This window comes from Narcine bancroftii, chromosome 6 (genome assembly GCF_036971445.1).
Source record: "Narcine bancroftii isolate sNarBan1 chromosome 6, sNarBan1.hap1, whole genome shotgun sequence".
NCBI classification, from domain to species: Eukaryota; Metazoa; Chordata; class Chondrichthyes; order Torpediniformes; family Narcinidae; genus Narcine; species Narcine bancroftii.
This window is the reverse complement of record NC_091474.1, coordinates 130,923,047-130,941,365: the sequence shown is the minus strand read 5'-3', so window position 1 is coordinate 130,941,365 and position 18,319 is coordinate 130,923,047. Positions and strand designations below refer to the sequence as shown.

Here is an 18,319-nt window from a genome sequence, read left to right as displayed (position 1 = left end):
TTTATCAACGAATTAAAGCTACCTACAGCTGCAACTATAAACTTTGATTTATTGAATGAATAAGATAGTAATTCAGAATATTACATTTCTTTGAAGATGACACATTTTGAAATTGGAAAATACTGGAACTTGGAAAGTGTCATCTATATTCTTCATTTCAGCTTCTTGCCTTTTCTCCAACCACTCACATTGTGTCTCAGTAGTAACCAAGCCATGCATAGCTTGCTCGAGATACCTTTGAAGATCTTCCTATGCTCATAACCTTGGAAATACTATCATCAGGACTCACATCTGTTCATTGTGATGACATTGTTTAATGGGTTTATTGTTTTGTATATGTTGAACGTTTCGTGGGTAGGGAGGGGGGTGGGAAGGAGGGAGGGGAGAAAATGGGGAGAAAATTACACTGAAAATTCAAGAGGGAAATGTTCGTGTGTATTTTGGTTAATATGGTTCATAGTGTGAAAAATAAAAAATTTTTAAAAAAGGATTCACATTTGAACTTTCAGATACCACTGATTGAGACTCTATCTTTAGCAATTTGTTCAGTACAGCACCAGTGGGGCCTTGCAACTTACCTGCATCTGTTCCACTTATCTTTAAGTCAGCTAAGGAGGACTGCAGTACCTTATCGGAGTCTTCTTCTTGCTTGGTATTGAAGGCACTTCTTCAATGGTGGCTGGTTCCAATCTCCTGCCAAGCATTGTAGGTCTTGTCTTGCTGGCTCAACTCATGACCAGACAGTTCTTTGAGCGGAACTCTTCGCTTGAGGTCTTTAGCCTGACAAGACTATTTCTTCTCCATCTTAGATTCTTCACACTGCATCCCGACTTCTGGCTTCCTTGTTCCAGGGAACTGTAAACAAATTTGTATCTTGCATGGTCCCTGTAAGAGGATTTCTCTGCCTTGTCTCTGTTCTTCACACAGACTGGCATATCAGTTGTTTACAATAACAAATTCTGAGCTTCCTGCCAGATTTTGTCACCCACTAACTCTTATCACTCCAAGGTTACAGGTGTCTGTGGTCAGACAGACATTTTCTCATAGAGGCTTCTGGAATCTTCTCACAGACAACTAAACTTCTTTAAAGCTTAAATGCTTAACAAATTATGGCTCTTTGATACAAATTTTATGAGTCTTCCTTCCAAACAAAGTTTACAATCATACTTTGAATAAGAATATAGAGGATACGTTCCAAGTTCTGGTATTTCCCAATTTCAAAGCATGTCATCATCACAGAAACATAAGTGACAATATTCAGAATTACCATCTTATTAATTCAATAAATCAAACTTTGTAGTTGCAGCTGTAAGTAGCTTTAATTCATTGATAAAATGAATAAACATTTTGCATAACTTTGCATTGAGATTTTCATAATGATGAGTAAACAAATCATACTGTATAATGATAATGATATTTAACTTTAAACATATAAAAGAAATAAACAAAATAAGATGAATTAAGATGAATTCAAAGAAAAGTATCTCGAGCTTGCATCTCTCATGATCCTTCAAAGAATGAGATACAAACCCTCGGTCTGCTCGGATATTATGACGTATGATGTAACACTACAAACAATAATTTTTCTTAAAGGGATAGACACAAAATTAACAAAGCAAAAACACAAGGTTTTAACCTTGACAGGCCCCTTTTCCACACAGAGGGTAGTGGTAAATGGAATGAACTGCAAAAGGAGGTGTAGAGGCAGGTATAATTGTAATGTTTGAAAGGCATAAGACAGGTAACATATGAAAGGTTTAGAGGGCTATAAGCTGAATGGAGGCGACTGAGAGAGAGCTTGGACAAGGGAGCCTGTTTCCATGCTGTAAAACTTTATGACATCCATTCTCGATGGGGCTGGCACACACATTGATATTAAATATTATTGTCCTTATTTTCAAGTATTTTGCAAAAATTGACACTCAAGAATGTCATAATGCGCTAGTGGAGTTCTCTTTGATACATAGGGTAACCTTCACTTAAGCAGCTGGACAGCAGGAGCCTCCATTACTGCATCATTTGACACTGAGAAAATGCATGCACCCTCTTCTGTGCCGGTTTTCCATAGCCTTTTTAGAAGTGTACCTGTTCCCTTCAAATTCCTCCAGTCATGCAGACTCTTCAAACTCTTGAGGAAGGGAATTCAACATTCAATTCATCAAGTCAAGTTTATTGTCATCTGATTGAAAGTGTTCTCCAGCCTCAGTGCAAAACATGCACACACACATCCAGACATAGCACACTTTTGGACAAATAACATATTTGCAGGACAAATATTTTATCTATAAAAATAAATAAATCTTCAACAAATAATTCAATACAGGTACTTCATGTCGTTGTAAAAGTAGAGGAATCCATTTATATATAAAGTGATGTATTGATCTTTCCTTTATTTGATCCATTTCCACATTAGCCCATATTGGTGGTTGATCAATATCAATCTATTAATAAATTTCAACTGTACAGCTTGATAATAATTTTGAAAGCTGAAGGCCTCCCAAATCATACTTCCACGTAAATTTTTGCATAGATAATCGAGATAATTTACCTTTCCACAAAAACAAACATATTACTTAATTCCTTAAAAAACTTTCCCGGTATAGCGCTAGGAATAGATTAAAACAAATATTGAATGTAAGGGTATATTCATTTTAATTCAGTTTACCCAACCAATCAGTATTAATGATAGATCTTTTCATCCGTTTAAATCAATCTTATTTAATAGTGGTAAAAAATTTAATTCATATAAATTTTGATATTCCTTATCCACAGTTATACCTTAATACTTAATCGTATCTGATTATTTAACTTTTATAATTTGCATACAATCCGAATAATCTTCATCTGATATTGGTAATATCTCACTTTTATCCCAGTTTACCTTATAACCTGACATTGATCCATAATATTTTAACAAATCTTGTAAAGGTTCTAAGGAATTCTTAGGCTGGGACAAATATATCAACACATCATCAGCAAATAAAGTACCTGTATTGAATCATTTGTTGAAGATATGGTATAGGTGGAATCAATGTATAGGATTGAAGGATGTGCTTTCAGTTAAAAGTCCGTTATATCAGAAACAATTAAATTCCATTTTCTATGCATAATTCTTACTTGAAGGACTGGGATTCAAAGGGATTGATATCAATGGAAGATTGTTTTGAAGTAGGTTCATTTCTTTCGTTTGATAGACTTAGAGAAAAGTTTGGGATATCACAGAATATTTTATTTGCATATTATCAAGTACGTGATTTGTTAATGAAAGGTTTTGGTCAAGATTTAATATTACCAAGTCAATCGAAGTTTGAGAAATTAGTTATGCATAAGGGAAAGAAAGGATTTGTCTCAGAAATGTATTTGTTGTTACAAGCAAATATGAAGAAGGTAGATATATTTAGAATAAGGGATAAATGGGAGAAGGATTTATCTATTCCTATTTCTGTGGAAGAATGGTCTGATATGTGTTTGGAAATGTTACAAAATTAATCAATGTACATTATAGTTTAGTTAATTATAATTTCTTACATCAGTTATATTTAACTCCTGATAAATTATGGTTTCAGTGAGTCAGATTTGTGTTTTCAATGTGAGAATCAGATAGGTACTTCTGTGTCATCAGTGTGGGAATGTATAAAGGTTAAGCCTTTTTGGGAGAAAGTAATTAAATTTTTGCGAGATTTGTTCCAAATAGAACTATGTGTGGATCCGTGGATGTGTTTATTGGGATATATGAATCCCAATTAATATATAGTTCATGTTTGGAAAAACCTCTAATTGCATTTCTTCGCTTGGGTTTGGCGGTGGCTAGAAAATGTATAGCTGTAACTTGGAAAAATTATGTTGAATTAAATATACAAAGATGGCATAAAGAAATTCAATCATGTTTGTATTTAGAGAAGATAACATATAATTTATGAAATAATTTTTTTTGTTAAAATGTGGACTTCGTATTTGGAATATATGAATTTAGATGTAAATTAGATATTTTATTTGAGTTTAATGATGTAGATTAACGCACCTCACCTCAACCTATTATGATTATATGTAAATGTTTTTTTAATATATAAGCTCCAAAAGGGTAAGGTGGTAGAGGTTGGGAGGGGGGTTATAGGGGGTAGATTTAGTTTTATTTTGCAAAATTTTAAATAAATAAATATTGTGCACAAATGAGTCTTGGATAGTCAGTGTGAGCAGTTTCTTTGGTTGTTCAGCTTTCTCCCATGGGAAGAAGCTGTTCCTCAGCATAGTAATGTTAGCTCTGATACTCCTGTATCTCTTCCCAGATGGGAGCAGCTGAAAGATGCCATGTGCAGGGTGGAAGGGAGCTTCATTTATTTTCTGCACCTGCTTCAGACAACGATCCAGGTAGATCATGTTGATGGTGGGGGAGGGAGACTCCAATGATCCTCTCTGCCACACTTATGGTTCAGTGGATTGACCTCCATTCCATTTCTCTGCAGCAACTGACACACACTGTGATGCAGCTGGTCAGGACACTCTCGATAGAGCTCCTATAGAAGGTTGACGGCCGATATCCTTGTCCACTTCAGTCTTCTCAGGAAGTGCAGTCGCTATTATGTCTTCCTGACAAGTGAGGAGATGTTGAGTGTCCACAATAAGTCACTAGTTAAGTGAACTTCAAGGAACTTGGTGCTCTCCACTCTCTCTGCTACAGAGTTGTTGATGTGCTGTGGAGAGTGGTCGTTTTTGGTCCTCTAAGTCCACGATCATCTCCTTTGTCTTGTCCATGTTGAGACTCGGGTTCTTACTCTCACACCATTCAACGAGATTTTCCACCTCTTCTCTATAATGCGACTCATCATTGTTGCTCTAATGAAACCAACTACTCCTGTGTCAACTGCAAACTTGATGATACTTTTCATACTGGATTTGAAGATGCAGTCATGGGTCAGTAGCGTGAACAAGAGCTCTGAGGTGTGCCAGTGCTCAGTGTAATGGTTCTTGACATTCTGTTACTGACCTGGATGGACTGTGGCTTTCTGATAGGAAATACAGGATCTAGTTACAGAAAGGGGTGTTGAGTTTAGCTTCTCCACCAGCCTCTGGGGAATGATTTTATTAAATGCTGAGCTGCGCAAGAAAATATTCCATAGTGCTGAAGCTTTGAATGATCGTCCTCTTTTCTTGAGAAGAATGCCTCCTTGTTCATGTCTCTCTCACACATGGAAACATCACAACATTTATCCTGTAATTGCCTCTTAAATTCTTGTATGTTTCAATAAGGTCATCCTTTGTTCTTCTAAACTCCTCTTATAAATGGAATTAACGAGTGAATCTCTTCAGTATACTTTTCAACTTCATTGGTCTGAAACTGCCATTAAGAAGACCAACATTTAGCCTGCATTCTGTGACCTACAATCACCTCAAACATAGTCTCACATCTTTGCTTGGATTCTTTCTTCCAAAAAACAAGACCATGACCACTTGCAGCTTCAGACACATGGGAGACTGAAGATGCTGTCTCGAGACAGCATATTCTTGGGTTCTAGCCCAAGAATATTCTATTTATTCTATTTTCTAACTGATGATGCTGAACCCACCAGTTCATCCAACAGATTGTTGCCACTTGCACCTTCCCTGTGACAGGATCAGTCCAGATTGTTGCTGCTAATGCCTGCCACATCTCATGGTTTGTTATTTACAGCTACACAAGGGAGGTCACCCAAACTTCATCCTTAAGGAGACTGCATCTCACCCATACCCACATTAGAGTGTGATTCTGAAGTTGATAAGTCTGGTCAGGTAAAACACACACTGTGTATATACACATTGCCTGATGTAGATGGCTTTAATGAGAGCATTTGTAAGGAAATATTAATAATATCATGCAAAGTATGGAATCAGACTAAGTTGAACAATAAACTCACAATTTATGTCATATTATCTGGAGATTTCTTTGCAATAATCAGTTTTGGAGAAATGTTAGAGCTACTGATGCGATAATCTCAAGCAAACAATGAGCAGCATCCATGGGTAGAAAGGAACAGTCATTGTTTCAGGTCAAAACTGAGAAAAGGTCCTGACCTGAAACGTTGACTGACCATTTCTCTCCATTGATGCTGCCTGACCCGCTGAGCCCCTCCAGTTTCATGTTGTCTGCTTTGATAATAATTTGTCTTTTTTGGCCATGGTTCTGTGGTAGAACTCCCTTGAATCAGAAGATTGAGGCTCTGACTCACTGTAGTCCTGAGTATGTGATCCCAGCTGGAACTATGGTGCTGGGGGTGCAATGCTAAATGAAGATTGCATTTATTATCCCAGAATGGATGTAAAAATCCCAAACACCAAGGGATTTTGTTCAGTGTGCCTTTATCCCCCACCCCTCCCCCCCAGTCAACATTAGAGAAAAACACATCAACTCCTCAGTCTAACTTTGCAATTTAACTTTCAGTTACATCGTTGTGTAAAATGGGGATTCCCAGGAAATTTTCCTAGGAATCCTCCTATGAACTGATGGTGTGAAAATGTCAGCCAGGACCCAGGTAATTTACCCAGGTCACCCTCTTTCTGTGGTGTGAATCAGCAAATGGCCAAGCAGGGGAAGCGCCGTGATGTCAGCTTACGTGCTGCATCACATAGGCAATTTAAAATAAAGAATCATACCACCTGGCAACAATGGGCATTTCCAAGAGTGGTTCCAGTTACGTGAAGGATTATGGATAGCGAAGTTGGCCGTTGATGTTGCATTGTGCTGCCATTGTGACGTGCAAAAGCAGCCCTGAAGCGGGTGGGGGGGGGGAGGAGGCAACAGACAGCCAGGCGCAGAGTGGGGGGTGACAGCCAGCCAGGTGGGGTAGCAACGGACAGTGGTGCGGGGGTCAATGGACTGCCATGGGTGGGGGAGGGGGTGACAGATGGCCAGGGGAATAGCGATGGACAGTGGTGAGGGGGCGTGATGGATGGTCGGGGGCGTGGGGAGGTATCTAATTAAACGTTTGGACTGTATCACCAAATCTGAATCTCATTCAATGCCGACTGGAGAACTGGGTTAAAAAAAAGCTTTGAAGACACATGTGTTCAGATGAAATAAACACCCCATATCCAGTTCACATATCAGTGAATGCTGGTTTGAATAAACAATGAGGAGTGACATAAAGGTTCAATTCCAAGATCCTGGGAACTCTGGTGAGAGTAGCCCCTTACTCCAGTGAGTGCATAATTTGTCGTCGCTGGGGGGAAGGACCTCCCCTAAATTGCCAGGGAGGGAAAATTACAGGGAATTTGGACCATGGTTTGAAAGGCCCATGAGATCCTGTCTTCCCAGGAATTTCACCCGGGTCCAAGTAGGGTCACCACTCACTCACGGTATGAAAAGGTCTACTGTGTAAATTTGCAGCAACATTTCCTGAAATATGTATTTCAAAAATTCCTTAATTTATAATCATGAAGGTACAGAGGACAATGAATATATTCTTAATCTTTAATTTTGATGTTGACTTCTCAATGAGTTTGTATTCAAATGGAGTGGAGTCAGTGAAGTGAGCAGAGCAAACTCATTTGTCATGTCATTGTCATGTGATGGTCACATGACAAATCAACTGCAGTTTGTTGAAGAAATAGAGCTCTGAGGAGCTGAGATGTATTGATCCTGACTTCCTGGAATGCTTCATTAGTAATGTATCCTGCAGTCTTCATAAACCTATTGCAGTCAAGGGAGGGATCATTCATTGTTAAAACTGACAGTCTAATCCTGCCTGGCTCAGAGGAACATGAGCATGTGCTTGCACATGATCTCTCAGTTCCATCCTTATTGCAGCCTTTCATCTAATTTTGTTGAAGACTGAAATTCCTTATTGATTAGTTTCTAAAAGCTGTAAATTTGATTTATGGGATGTGTTTGGCCACTGGAAGGAATGGGGTGGTATCTTCCTTGATAACAATTACTTAACGTCCACCTCCACACAAGATAATGCAGAGCCACAAGGTTAAAGGATCAGTGAGCTCAGCTGAAATGTAGGATTTCTTTTCCAAAGACAGCCATCTTCTCATACTATACCTTTTGTAATGTCTCAAAGGCATTAATATCTATATCCAAAATGGAAGTGTTTTATTTGCAAAACAGTGCAGTTCAGCTATCGACAGGTAAAGATTTTAAGCTGAATGTTCCAACCTGTGGCATTGCACTTCTGAAAAGCAGGCATGCTCTATGATTCTCTGTACATTCAGATTCAATCACACCTGCAGATGCAGAGACAACAATGTTTCCCCTCTCAACAATCCAATGTTCTCTTGTTTTTGTAGAATGGTATAAAATTTGCAGCAGATTTGGCCAATTCTGTGTACTATCCTCTTGGCTGCTCCACTATTTATTTTCTCTTCCCTTATCAAAGCCTGCCATCGGCTCTTGCTTTTCCAATCTCTCACAAGAAAATATGCAGAGATTGTCTCATGACCTAGACACATACCAAAATCCTTCAGAGCCAACTTTTGAACTTTTTTTCCTGCCTGTGCCACCCATTTAACCCCCGTCCCCGTATGTTTTAGAGGGTGGGAGGAAACCGGAGCATCCGGGGAAGTCCAAACATATCACAGGGAGAACGTAAAAACTCCTTCCAGACAGCATCGGCTTTGAACCAGGTAACTGGCATTGTAATAGAATCGCATTAACCGCAACACTAACGGTGCTGCCCTGTTTATCCACTTGTGAGGATATTGGGTCCTAAGTTTACTGTCTCAACCAGAAGGCAGGCTTGTATTAGATTGCATATTCTACTGCCACGATTAGAGCTTACCTGACTGAGGAAACAGAAATCCTACCACAGCTGTAACTTTACAGTGGTGTTCAACTCACTGAACCCAGTTTAGAGAGAAGCTTTCACGAGGATAATCCAGGACAGGAGGAAAAGAGGTGAACATTTTTGGAAATCCACCATAATTCCATTGTTATGTTAGCTTTCACTGTTGGAGTGGAGAAAGGACAAAGGTATCGAGAATAAAACAATGCCCAGGACAAATACATTCATAGTCTTTAGAAGTTAACCTATCTGTGGTGCCAAATGTTGACAGGACTGCAAACTTCTATTAATCAGTGTGAAATGTAGAAGTTGAGAGGGATCTTTGAAATTTATTTCAACAACCAATCTGCTGAAGAAACTCAGCAGGTTGAGCAGTTCCAATAGGATTTTTTTTAAATTATTCATGTTTTGGGTTGCAACCCTTTATTAAGACTCTGGCATTGATGAAAGGTTCCAGTCTGAAATGTCAAAGTTTGTTGAAGGGTTGTGGCCAAAATGTCAACAATTCCTTTTCTCTCAGAGATGGTGCTCAACCCATTGAGTTCCCCCAGCAAATTGTTTGATGCTTCAGATTCTAACATTGTGTGCCTATTGAAGTTTCCCTCAAGCAATCATGTCTGAACTCACAAAAAGGTGACTGCTGTGAACATTTCTTTCACTTGGTTCAAAGCTGAGAGAATTTTTTTATTCAATTTGACCTGACTTCATTGCAGTGTGAACTTTTGATCAGAATAATTCAGGACTCAATACACATTGCAAACTGAGGTCAGTGCTGTACCTGAAAGTGACGGGAGCATTTTACATCATTTACCTTCAAATAAACCTGAAAAAGTGGAGTCATAAGTATCACGGTGGGACATATGAAAAAGAAAGGAGTTGTAAGTCTGCTCTGAAAGAGGTGACAGCATTTGATTAGATTCACTGAAAGGTCAGTGCTGCTCCAAGATTGATATGCCAATATGTGTGTTTTCTTTTCCTAGGTTAACCTGCAATCATTGAATACTTTTCAAAGCCTTCAAAATACAACCAAGTTTAATATTGTCTGTTTGCAGGGAAAATGAACTGCTTCACATTTCCATTTTGGCATTTCAGAGGTCAACTGCAATGCAATACAAAGGGTCTGGGTCACAATGGAAGCATTTCCTTTGCATTCTGGGGATGATTTGGCCATAGAATGTTTCTCTCTTTCTCTCTCACTCTCTCTGTTTTACCTGTTGTTATCCATGTGATAGCTGTTCAGTTAACTCTTGGTTATTTGATAATCCTGGGATACAGTGGTAACTCCTTATCAGTAAGCACACCTTGTTAAGCTAGAGAAATGATAATGGGAGACAAGGAGATGGCAAAGGTGTTAAATGAGTATTTTGCATCAGTCTTCACTGTGGAAGTCATTAAGAGCGTTCTGGATGTCGAAGGGGTATCAGAGAAAGGAAGTGAGCTCAGGTACTGTTTCAAGGGAAAAGGTGCTCAGAAAGGTGAATGGTCTAAGGTGGATGTTTCCCAGACCAAATAGATTGTATTGTTACGGAGTCCAGAAGAACCCCAAAACCAGCAGCAATAGATATGCACCACAACACAGAGTTAATTAAACAAAAGTAGTTTTTAATTATATTTGAACAAGAAAACAGAATTAAACTTTAACTTATTACTATCAACCTACTTAATCCACCCTCAAATACTAAGCACAAGTGTGTGTGATGTATATTTAAGATTAGAAAAGTTCTTTGGATCACAGTCCAATCTCACTGATTGCAGGCAATTCTTGTACTGTGCACAGAAGTTAGCATTAACAAAGTTCACCAGTCTTTGGTGCTTAACAGGCAAATGGTTACCACTCAGGAGGGTTCTTGCTGGTTTTCAGAGAGAGATTCCTTTTCCAGGACATCCACAACTGATTCCTTCACAATCAGTCTTGCTGACAAAACTTGCCCTCTTTAGTGTTCTCCAGATGATCCTCTTTCTTTCAGGTCACCTTTCACACTGTCAGTCTTCACCTTTGACCAGGCAGCCTTCCAAAGTTTGCTAGCTTGTCCCTCTGGAACTGATTTCTGTGACTCCTTCTCTCTCTATTTCTGAGAGCAAAAATGTTCTGCCTGCCTGCAAAATTCACATGCTCTCCCAGGCAAACTGTATTCTGCAACTTTGTTGCTCTCTTTGCAAAAAGCATTCTGCAAAAGTCCTGCAATAATTCTGTGTTTTACAATGTTTGTGTGCAAGCTACTCTAGCAATTCCTCCCAACCACCTCAAAATACTCGGTCACATCTTCCCCTTTAAAGGGAATTTTAACTCGAGTTAAAATTCAGTTATAACTAAACTGTCTTAAAAATCACTAAAGGGATAACAATACACAATATATAATATGTAATAATACAGTCATTCGATTTCAAAAATATTTTTATACACAATCAATTTTAACATCTTGACAAACAATTGGCAATAACATTATTTACACCTCTGATATGGTTAATTTGCATATCATATCATTTCAGCTTTCATACAAAAGCTGAAATATTCTTTCCTCTCTCAGTTAAAGGCACGTACCAGTAACCCTTCAACAAAATCAACTTAGTAAGAAATTTAGCTTTGCTTATTTTATCAATACAGTCCTCTATTCTTGGAATAGGATAAGCATCTGTTTTAGTTACTGAATTAACCTTCCTATAATCTGTACAGAACCTAACATTTCCATCTTGTTTTGGTACCAGAATACAAGGAAACCTTCAAGAGTTTGAAGGTCTAATAATGTCATTCCTCAAAATATATTCCACCTCCTGATCCATGATTTTACTCTTCTGAGTGTTTATTCTATATGGGTCCTGTTTTATGAGATTTGCTTCTCCAACATTTCTTCTTTCTTTGGCTTGGCTTCACGGACGAAGATTTATGGAGGGGTATGTCCACGTCTGCTGCAGGCTCGTTGGTGACTGACAATTCCGATGCGGGACAGGCAGGCATGGTTGCAGCGGTTGCAAGGGAAAATTGGTCGGTTGGGGTTGGGTTTTTCCTCCTTTGTCTTTTGAAAGTGAGGTGGGCTCTGCGGTCTTCTTCAAAGGAGGTAGCTGCCCGCCGAACTGTGAGGTGCCAAGATGCACGGTTGGAGGCGAGATCAGCCCACTGGCGGTGGTCAATGTGGCAGGCACCAAGAGATTTCTTTAAGCAGTCCTTGTACCTCTTCTTTGGTGCACCTCTGTCTCGGTGGCCAGTGGAGAGCTCGCCATATAACACGATCTTGGGAAGGCGATGGTCCTCCATTCTGGAGACATGACCCACCCAGCGCAGTTGGGTCTTCAGCAGCATGTATTCGATGCTTGCAGACTCTGCCAACTCGAGTACTTCGATGTTGGTGATGAAGTCATTCCAATGAATGTTGAGAATGGAGCGGAGACAGTGCTGATGAAAGCGTTCTAGGAGCCGTAGGTGATGCTGGTAGAGGACCCATGATTCGGAGCCGAACAGGAGCGTAGGTATGACAACGGCTCTATACACATCTACATCATGGTAAATCACTGCTGTCCTTTTTGGAACATCAGGGAACAAATTTGTGTATTTCAAAAGTAACTCTTTCAACTGCATCTGCTCTTGTAACTTAAGATGGCCTAACTTCTCTTCCAAATTTTCCAAAATTGCTGAGTTAGACAGGCGCACAGAAACCATGATTTCTTTGTTACCCTCACAAGATTCTCTTTCCATATCACTTCCTCCACTCACAACAGCCAACACCTATATATTGTTCTTTATCCTGTAATAAGGTTTCATTAACAATTCACCCTCCAAGTCATATCCACAAGCCATTTCTTTAGTCTCCTGTTCAGTTACTACTTTCTCCCTTAAACTAACAAGATCTGTATCTATTTTCTGTTGCTGAATTAACTCTTTCCTTGACAAAGAGAAATCCTCACTCTCACAATGACCCTGCTCTTTCAAAAGTACTTCAGAAGTACTGGGCAAATCTCTTATCAACTGGATTTTCTTCAGCTGTCATCATTTTCTTAGTCACAGATCTACTTACCACACATGCAGAATATATTTCACCATCCTCTCTAACCACATCCTTACTAGGCCGACTTGTCAATCTTAAAACTGACCCAACTTTATCCTCTGCCAAATCATTCCCCAACAAAAATGAGATGCCCTGCTTGGGTAACTTTGGAATTACTCCTACTATTACAACAGGTCCTTTGACTAATTCTGAATTCAGCACAACCTTGTGAAGTGATATTGACTCTACCTCACCTCCAACACCTTTAATCAAAGTTGTCTACCCAGTGTCGCAGTTTGATCCACAGTTAAAACACTTCCCAACAATGACTGAGCAGCCCCAGTATCTCTAAGAATTTTAACTGGAACCTGTGGTTCTCCTTCCTTCATTGAAATAAAGTCCTCTGACACAAAAGGCTTGAAAACATCCATGACCTCCTTACCAGGTTTAGCACCTTAAATTCCACTGTTTGAATACATGCTTCTGGTAAAACCTATTTTTCTCTTTTCTTTTTCAAGACTAGACAATTCACAATCACATTACCAAGTTTCTTACAAAAATGACATACAAATGCAGAAGTTCTGTCCTTACCTTCATCTTTTCTTTTAACATTTTCTCCAGACTTTATTTCAGGCCTACTATCCTGCTCCATACTAACCTTATGAACAGGTTTATTAATCTGTTCCACATTTGCTCTCTGAAAATGCCTATTATTCTGGAATGTACTTTTGTGAATCAGAGCAAATTCTTCTGCTAATCGAGCCGCCTGTTGCCATGTTCCCACGTCTCTCTCATCCAGGTATAATTTAATATCCTTTTGAACACACCTTTTAATTTCCTCTATTAACATTAATTCTCTCAATCTGTCAAAATTATTGTTTATTCCTTTTGAGGCACACCAACGGTCGAAATGCAGATTTCTTTAGAGCAAAATCCATTTAAGATTGATTCCAAGTTTTTATCAAACTACTAAATTTTTGTCTATACGCTTCTGGAACCAACTCATAAGCTTTCAATACTGCTTGTTTAACAGTATCATAATTTGCCCCTCGCTGTGCAGTCAAGCTAGAGTACGCAATTTGTGCTTTTCCCTTCAATACACTTTGGAGCATTAAAGAACATTGTTCTTTTGGCATTTTGAGCTCTCAGCAACTTTTCAAAAAGCTGAAAATAGGTATCCATATCTCCCTCATCAAAAGGAGGCACGAGATTGACTTCTCTACTAGCCAAAAACCTCTCCCCAGGAGTTACAGCCTCAGGTCTCTTACTTTCCTCCCTCTCAATTTTCAACCTCTCTAATTTAAACTGTCTTTCAGTGAACTCTAACTCGTATATCCTCAGTTTTTCAGCTTCCTCTGCCTGATATTTACTCTCTTTATCAGCCTCTTCTCTTTGCCTTTCAGCGTGGTCTGCCTCATATTGTTGTCTCTGCAACTCAAAATTACGTTTCTCTTTCCTCTTACACCCTCAATTTTTCCAATTCCAATTGCAGCACACCAGATCTCTCCTCTGGAAAATCTTCTAAGTCTTTCTGAACAAAGTTACCCTCACCTATATAATATTTCACTATAATCCTCTGAATTTGTACTTTCCTCATCCAATGTTTAATGCCTTAGAAATAGCCATCAATTCCTCCTTTCTCATGCTCTGCAGCTGATGGTTGTAACAAAAATGTATCAACTTCCATTGCTGCTGTTTTTCCAGGCACCAGCTTTAAGTTAGCTTGCAAAAATTCCAGACACAATAGCTTGCAAAAGAAAACCCAATCAACTAATAAATCAACATTCAACCTCTAAGATACAAGCTGACGAAACTTGCCCCCTTCAGGATTCTCCAGATGATCCTCTTTCTTTCATGTCACCTTTCAGACTACCAATCTTCCAAAGTTTGCCAGCTTGTCCCTCTAGGACTGATTTCTGTGGCTCCCTCCCTCTCTGTTTCACACCCTCCCTCTCTGAGACCAAAAATCACATGCTCTCCCAGTCAAGCTGTATTCTGCAACTTCGTTGCTACCTTTGCAAAAAGCATTCTGCAAAAATCCTGCAATAAATCTATGTTTTACAATGTGTTTGTGTGCAAGCTACTCAAGCAATTCATCCCAAGCCACCTCAAAATACTCTGTCACAGTATCCTCTGAAAGAAGTAGCTGTAGAGATTTTGAGGCATTGGTAATGATCTTTCAGTAATCAATAGATTCTGGTATGGTCCCAGAGGACTGGAAAATCACAAATGTCACCCCACTATTCAAGAAGGAAGGGAGGTAGCAGAAAGGATATTATAGACTGGTTAGCCTGATGTCAGTGATGGGGAAGATGTTAGTCAATTGTAAAGGATGAGGTTATGGAGTAATTGAAGGCAAATGACAGGACAGGCCAAAGCCAGCATGGTTTCCTCAGGGGAAAATCTTACTGGAATAATTTGAAGAAAGGACAAGCAAGCTAGTTAAAGGAGATGCAGTGGATGTTATGTATTTATATTTTCAGAAAGCCTTTGACAAGGGGCTGCACATGAGGCTACTTTACAAGAGTAGAGCCCATGGTATAACAGGAAACATACTAGCATTGACTGATTGGCAGGAAGCTGAGAGTTGGAATACAGGAATATATTTGGATAAGCTGCCAGTTGGTAGTGGTGTTCCACAGGGATCAGTGTTAGGGCTACTTCTTTTTATGGTGTATATCAATAATTTACATTATGGAATAAATGGCTTTGTGGCCAGCTTTGTAGATGTAACAAAGGTGGGGGGGAGCAGGTAATGTTGAGGAGAAAGGGAGGCTGCAAAAGGACCAAGAAATTAGGAGAATGGAAAAAGAGTCAAATGAAATACAATGTAGGAAAGTGCAATCAAGCACTTTGGTAGAAGAAATAAAGCTATTTTTCTAAATGGGAGGAAAAAAAATTGAAAAGTCCTTGTACAAGATAACCTGCAGGTAAACTTGGAGGTTGAGTCGATGGTGAAGAAGGCAAATACAACACTGGCATTCATTTCTAGAGGAATATAAGAGCAGGGATGTGATGCTGAGGCTTTATAAAGCACAGGTGAGACCTCACTTGGAGTATTGTGTCCAGTTTTAGGCTCCCCATTTAAGAAAAGATGTGCTGACATTAGAGAGGGTTCAGAGGAGGGTCACAAGGATGATTCCAGGAATGAAAGGGTTATCATATGAATAGCATCTGACAGCTCTTGACCTGTACTCATTGTAATTTAAGAGAATGAGAGTGATCTAATTGAAACATTTCAAATGTTGAAAAGCTTGGGCAGAGTCGATATAAAAAGGTTGTTTCACATAGTTGGAGAGTCTAAGACAAAAGAGCACAACTTCAGGATTGAAGGGTGTCTTAGAACAGAGATACAGAGGAATTTATTCAGCCAGAAGGTGGTGAATCTGAAATTTGTTGCCACAGATGGTTGTGGAGGTCAGGTTATTGGGTGTATTTAAGGCAGAGATTGATAGGTCCTTGGTTAGCCAAGACATGAAAGGTAAATGGGGAGAAGGCCTGGCAATGGGGCTGAGTTTGAAAATGGATCAACTCATGAATGAGTGGCAAAGCAGACTCAATGGTCTGAATAGCCTATTTCTGCTCCTATATCTTATGGTCTTGTACCATCCCTTTCTCTTAAGCACCTCCTTTCCAAATCAATACAACATCTCAGGCCAGATTTTTGTCAGTGTCCTGAAGGAAAGCTGCCTTTTTCCTCATGAAGTTTTGACTGGCGTGGATTATTGGTAACCTTTGGTCAACCTGCATTCTGATTCCATGGACATCTTGGCCTCTACTTTTGATACTTTCAAACTGCACTTGCATATCCCACCCAAAGAGGGTACAACTTGCTCTTCAATGTCAATTGTTTCTCTTCATCATCTCAAAGCTCTATGTTACATGAATAAGTTGAATGTGGATCTTCAATAGTTGAGCATTTTTGTTCTCTCTCTAGGATTTTTGATTTTTAGCTTTACACCCTGTTGTGTTGAGAAAGAGTGTCAGATTCGGTGGGTTCACTGAGAGATAAGTCTGGACACATGTTTTCAATCACACATCATGGTGCCTATTGATGCACAAAGAAACTCTTTCTTTCATTGCGACTGAATTAGGGAATAAGATCCACGTTGCAGAAGACCAATTTGCCCACTGCAGCAACAGGTCTATCGTGGATGCTCTTCTGGATGCTGGCACACGTTTATGGGCTAAATGGCTTCCTCCTACAACACCAACCAAGTAGAATATTTCTGTTTTCCTTCAGACCACATTTCTGAAGCAGTTAATTGCAGAGCAATATGGTGGACTGATAAGATTATTTGGTTGTTATCTCATTGCTGTTGGTCGGGCCTTGCTTTGTGCAGATTAGCTGCTGTGTTTTCAATATTGCTTTCAAAGTATTTACTGGAAAGAGATTGAAAGTTTAGTCGTATGATGCCAAGATAACAAACTTTCTCTTAACATGAATAAAACAAATGAGATGTTCGCTGGCTTCAGGAGAGGGGCCAGAGACTGTACCCCTGTTTACAGTTGTGAGGCTGAAGTTGGGAATAAATATCTCCAATGACCTGAGCTGGGACAAGCACATTGATGCGACGGTCTAGGAAATGGAATCACACCTCTACTTTTGTTTTAAAAAGTAGGGAAATTTGAAAGCTTACTTGCCAGAAGCATCACAATACGGTACGGGAGCTGCTCTGCTCAAAATCAGAAGAAGCTACAGAAGGTAGTAAATGCAGCTCAGAATATAACCCAACTTTCCACTCATGGACTCCATCTACATATCCCACTGCCTCGGAAAGGCAGCTAACATATAGAAAACCCATTACACCCGCGAAACTTTCTTTTCCCTCCTCCCATGAAGGAAAAGGCTTAGCAATGTGAAAGCACACACCAACATGTTTAAAGAAAGGTTTTCCCTGCAGCTATCAGACTCCTGAATGAGCCCATAGCAGTGCTATCCATTCTGCCCGTTGCTCAATACTTGTTGAATTTATTTTTCATTGCAATCCCTTACTCTGTAAATTGTGCTGTTTACATGGTTGTATGATTGTAAGGGATGACCTATTCGTCTGCTCACAGGAGAATCTTTCTCATTACACGTGATATTTTGTGATAAATAAACTGAAATTAATTGACATCCACCCTTTATTGCTGTGCCCTGGGTGATATCAACTGACCCATACTTGTCGTCTGCATCATACAAGGAGTAAATAGATAATTAAGTAAGGCTGAAGAATGAGAAGCAATTGAAAGTGCATCATTATTGCTTCTGAGATGCTGCATTCAGTTTCTGTTAAGTTTTACATCACACATTTCCAAGTTCTTCACTTGGCAAAATGATAGCCAATTTATGAGTTGAAATTTGCAGTCTGAATTCATTTTTGAGCAAATAGATTAGTAAACTTTTTTTTCTAATCAGGTGCTTATCATATTTTGTGGCACATAATGTATATAAAACTGAAATTTAATTTAGGTTGGCAATTTCACCTTGAATTTATATTTACAAGGGAAATGTGTCCTCGTGTGATTCCTTGATCTGTGATCTTGAGGAATCGCATAGTGCTATATTTAGCTGTACGTTGAACCAGGAATGTAGTA

At 39.2% G+C, this 18,319-nt stretch overlaps 1 protein-coding gene across 1 annotated transcript in view; it reads left to right on the top strand.

The window, feature by feature from the left end:
- Positions 1–18,319, top strand: part of eys (eyes shut homolog) — a 986,043-nt gene that overhangs the window by 679,228 nt on the left and 288,496 nt on the right. The window contains exon 27 of the mRNA XM_069886108.1: positions 4,287–4,368. Within this exon, the coding sequence (XP_069742209.1) occupies positions 4,287–4,368 (82 nt within the window). The remainder of the gene's footprint in view (positions 1–4,286; positions 4,369–18,319) is intronic.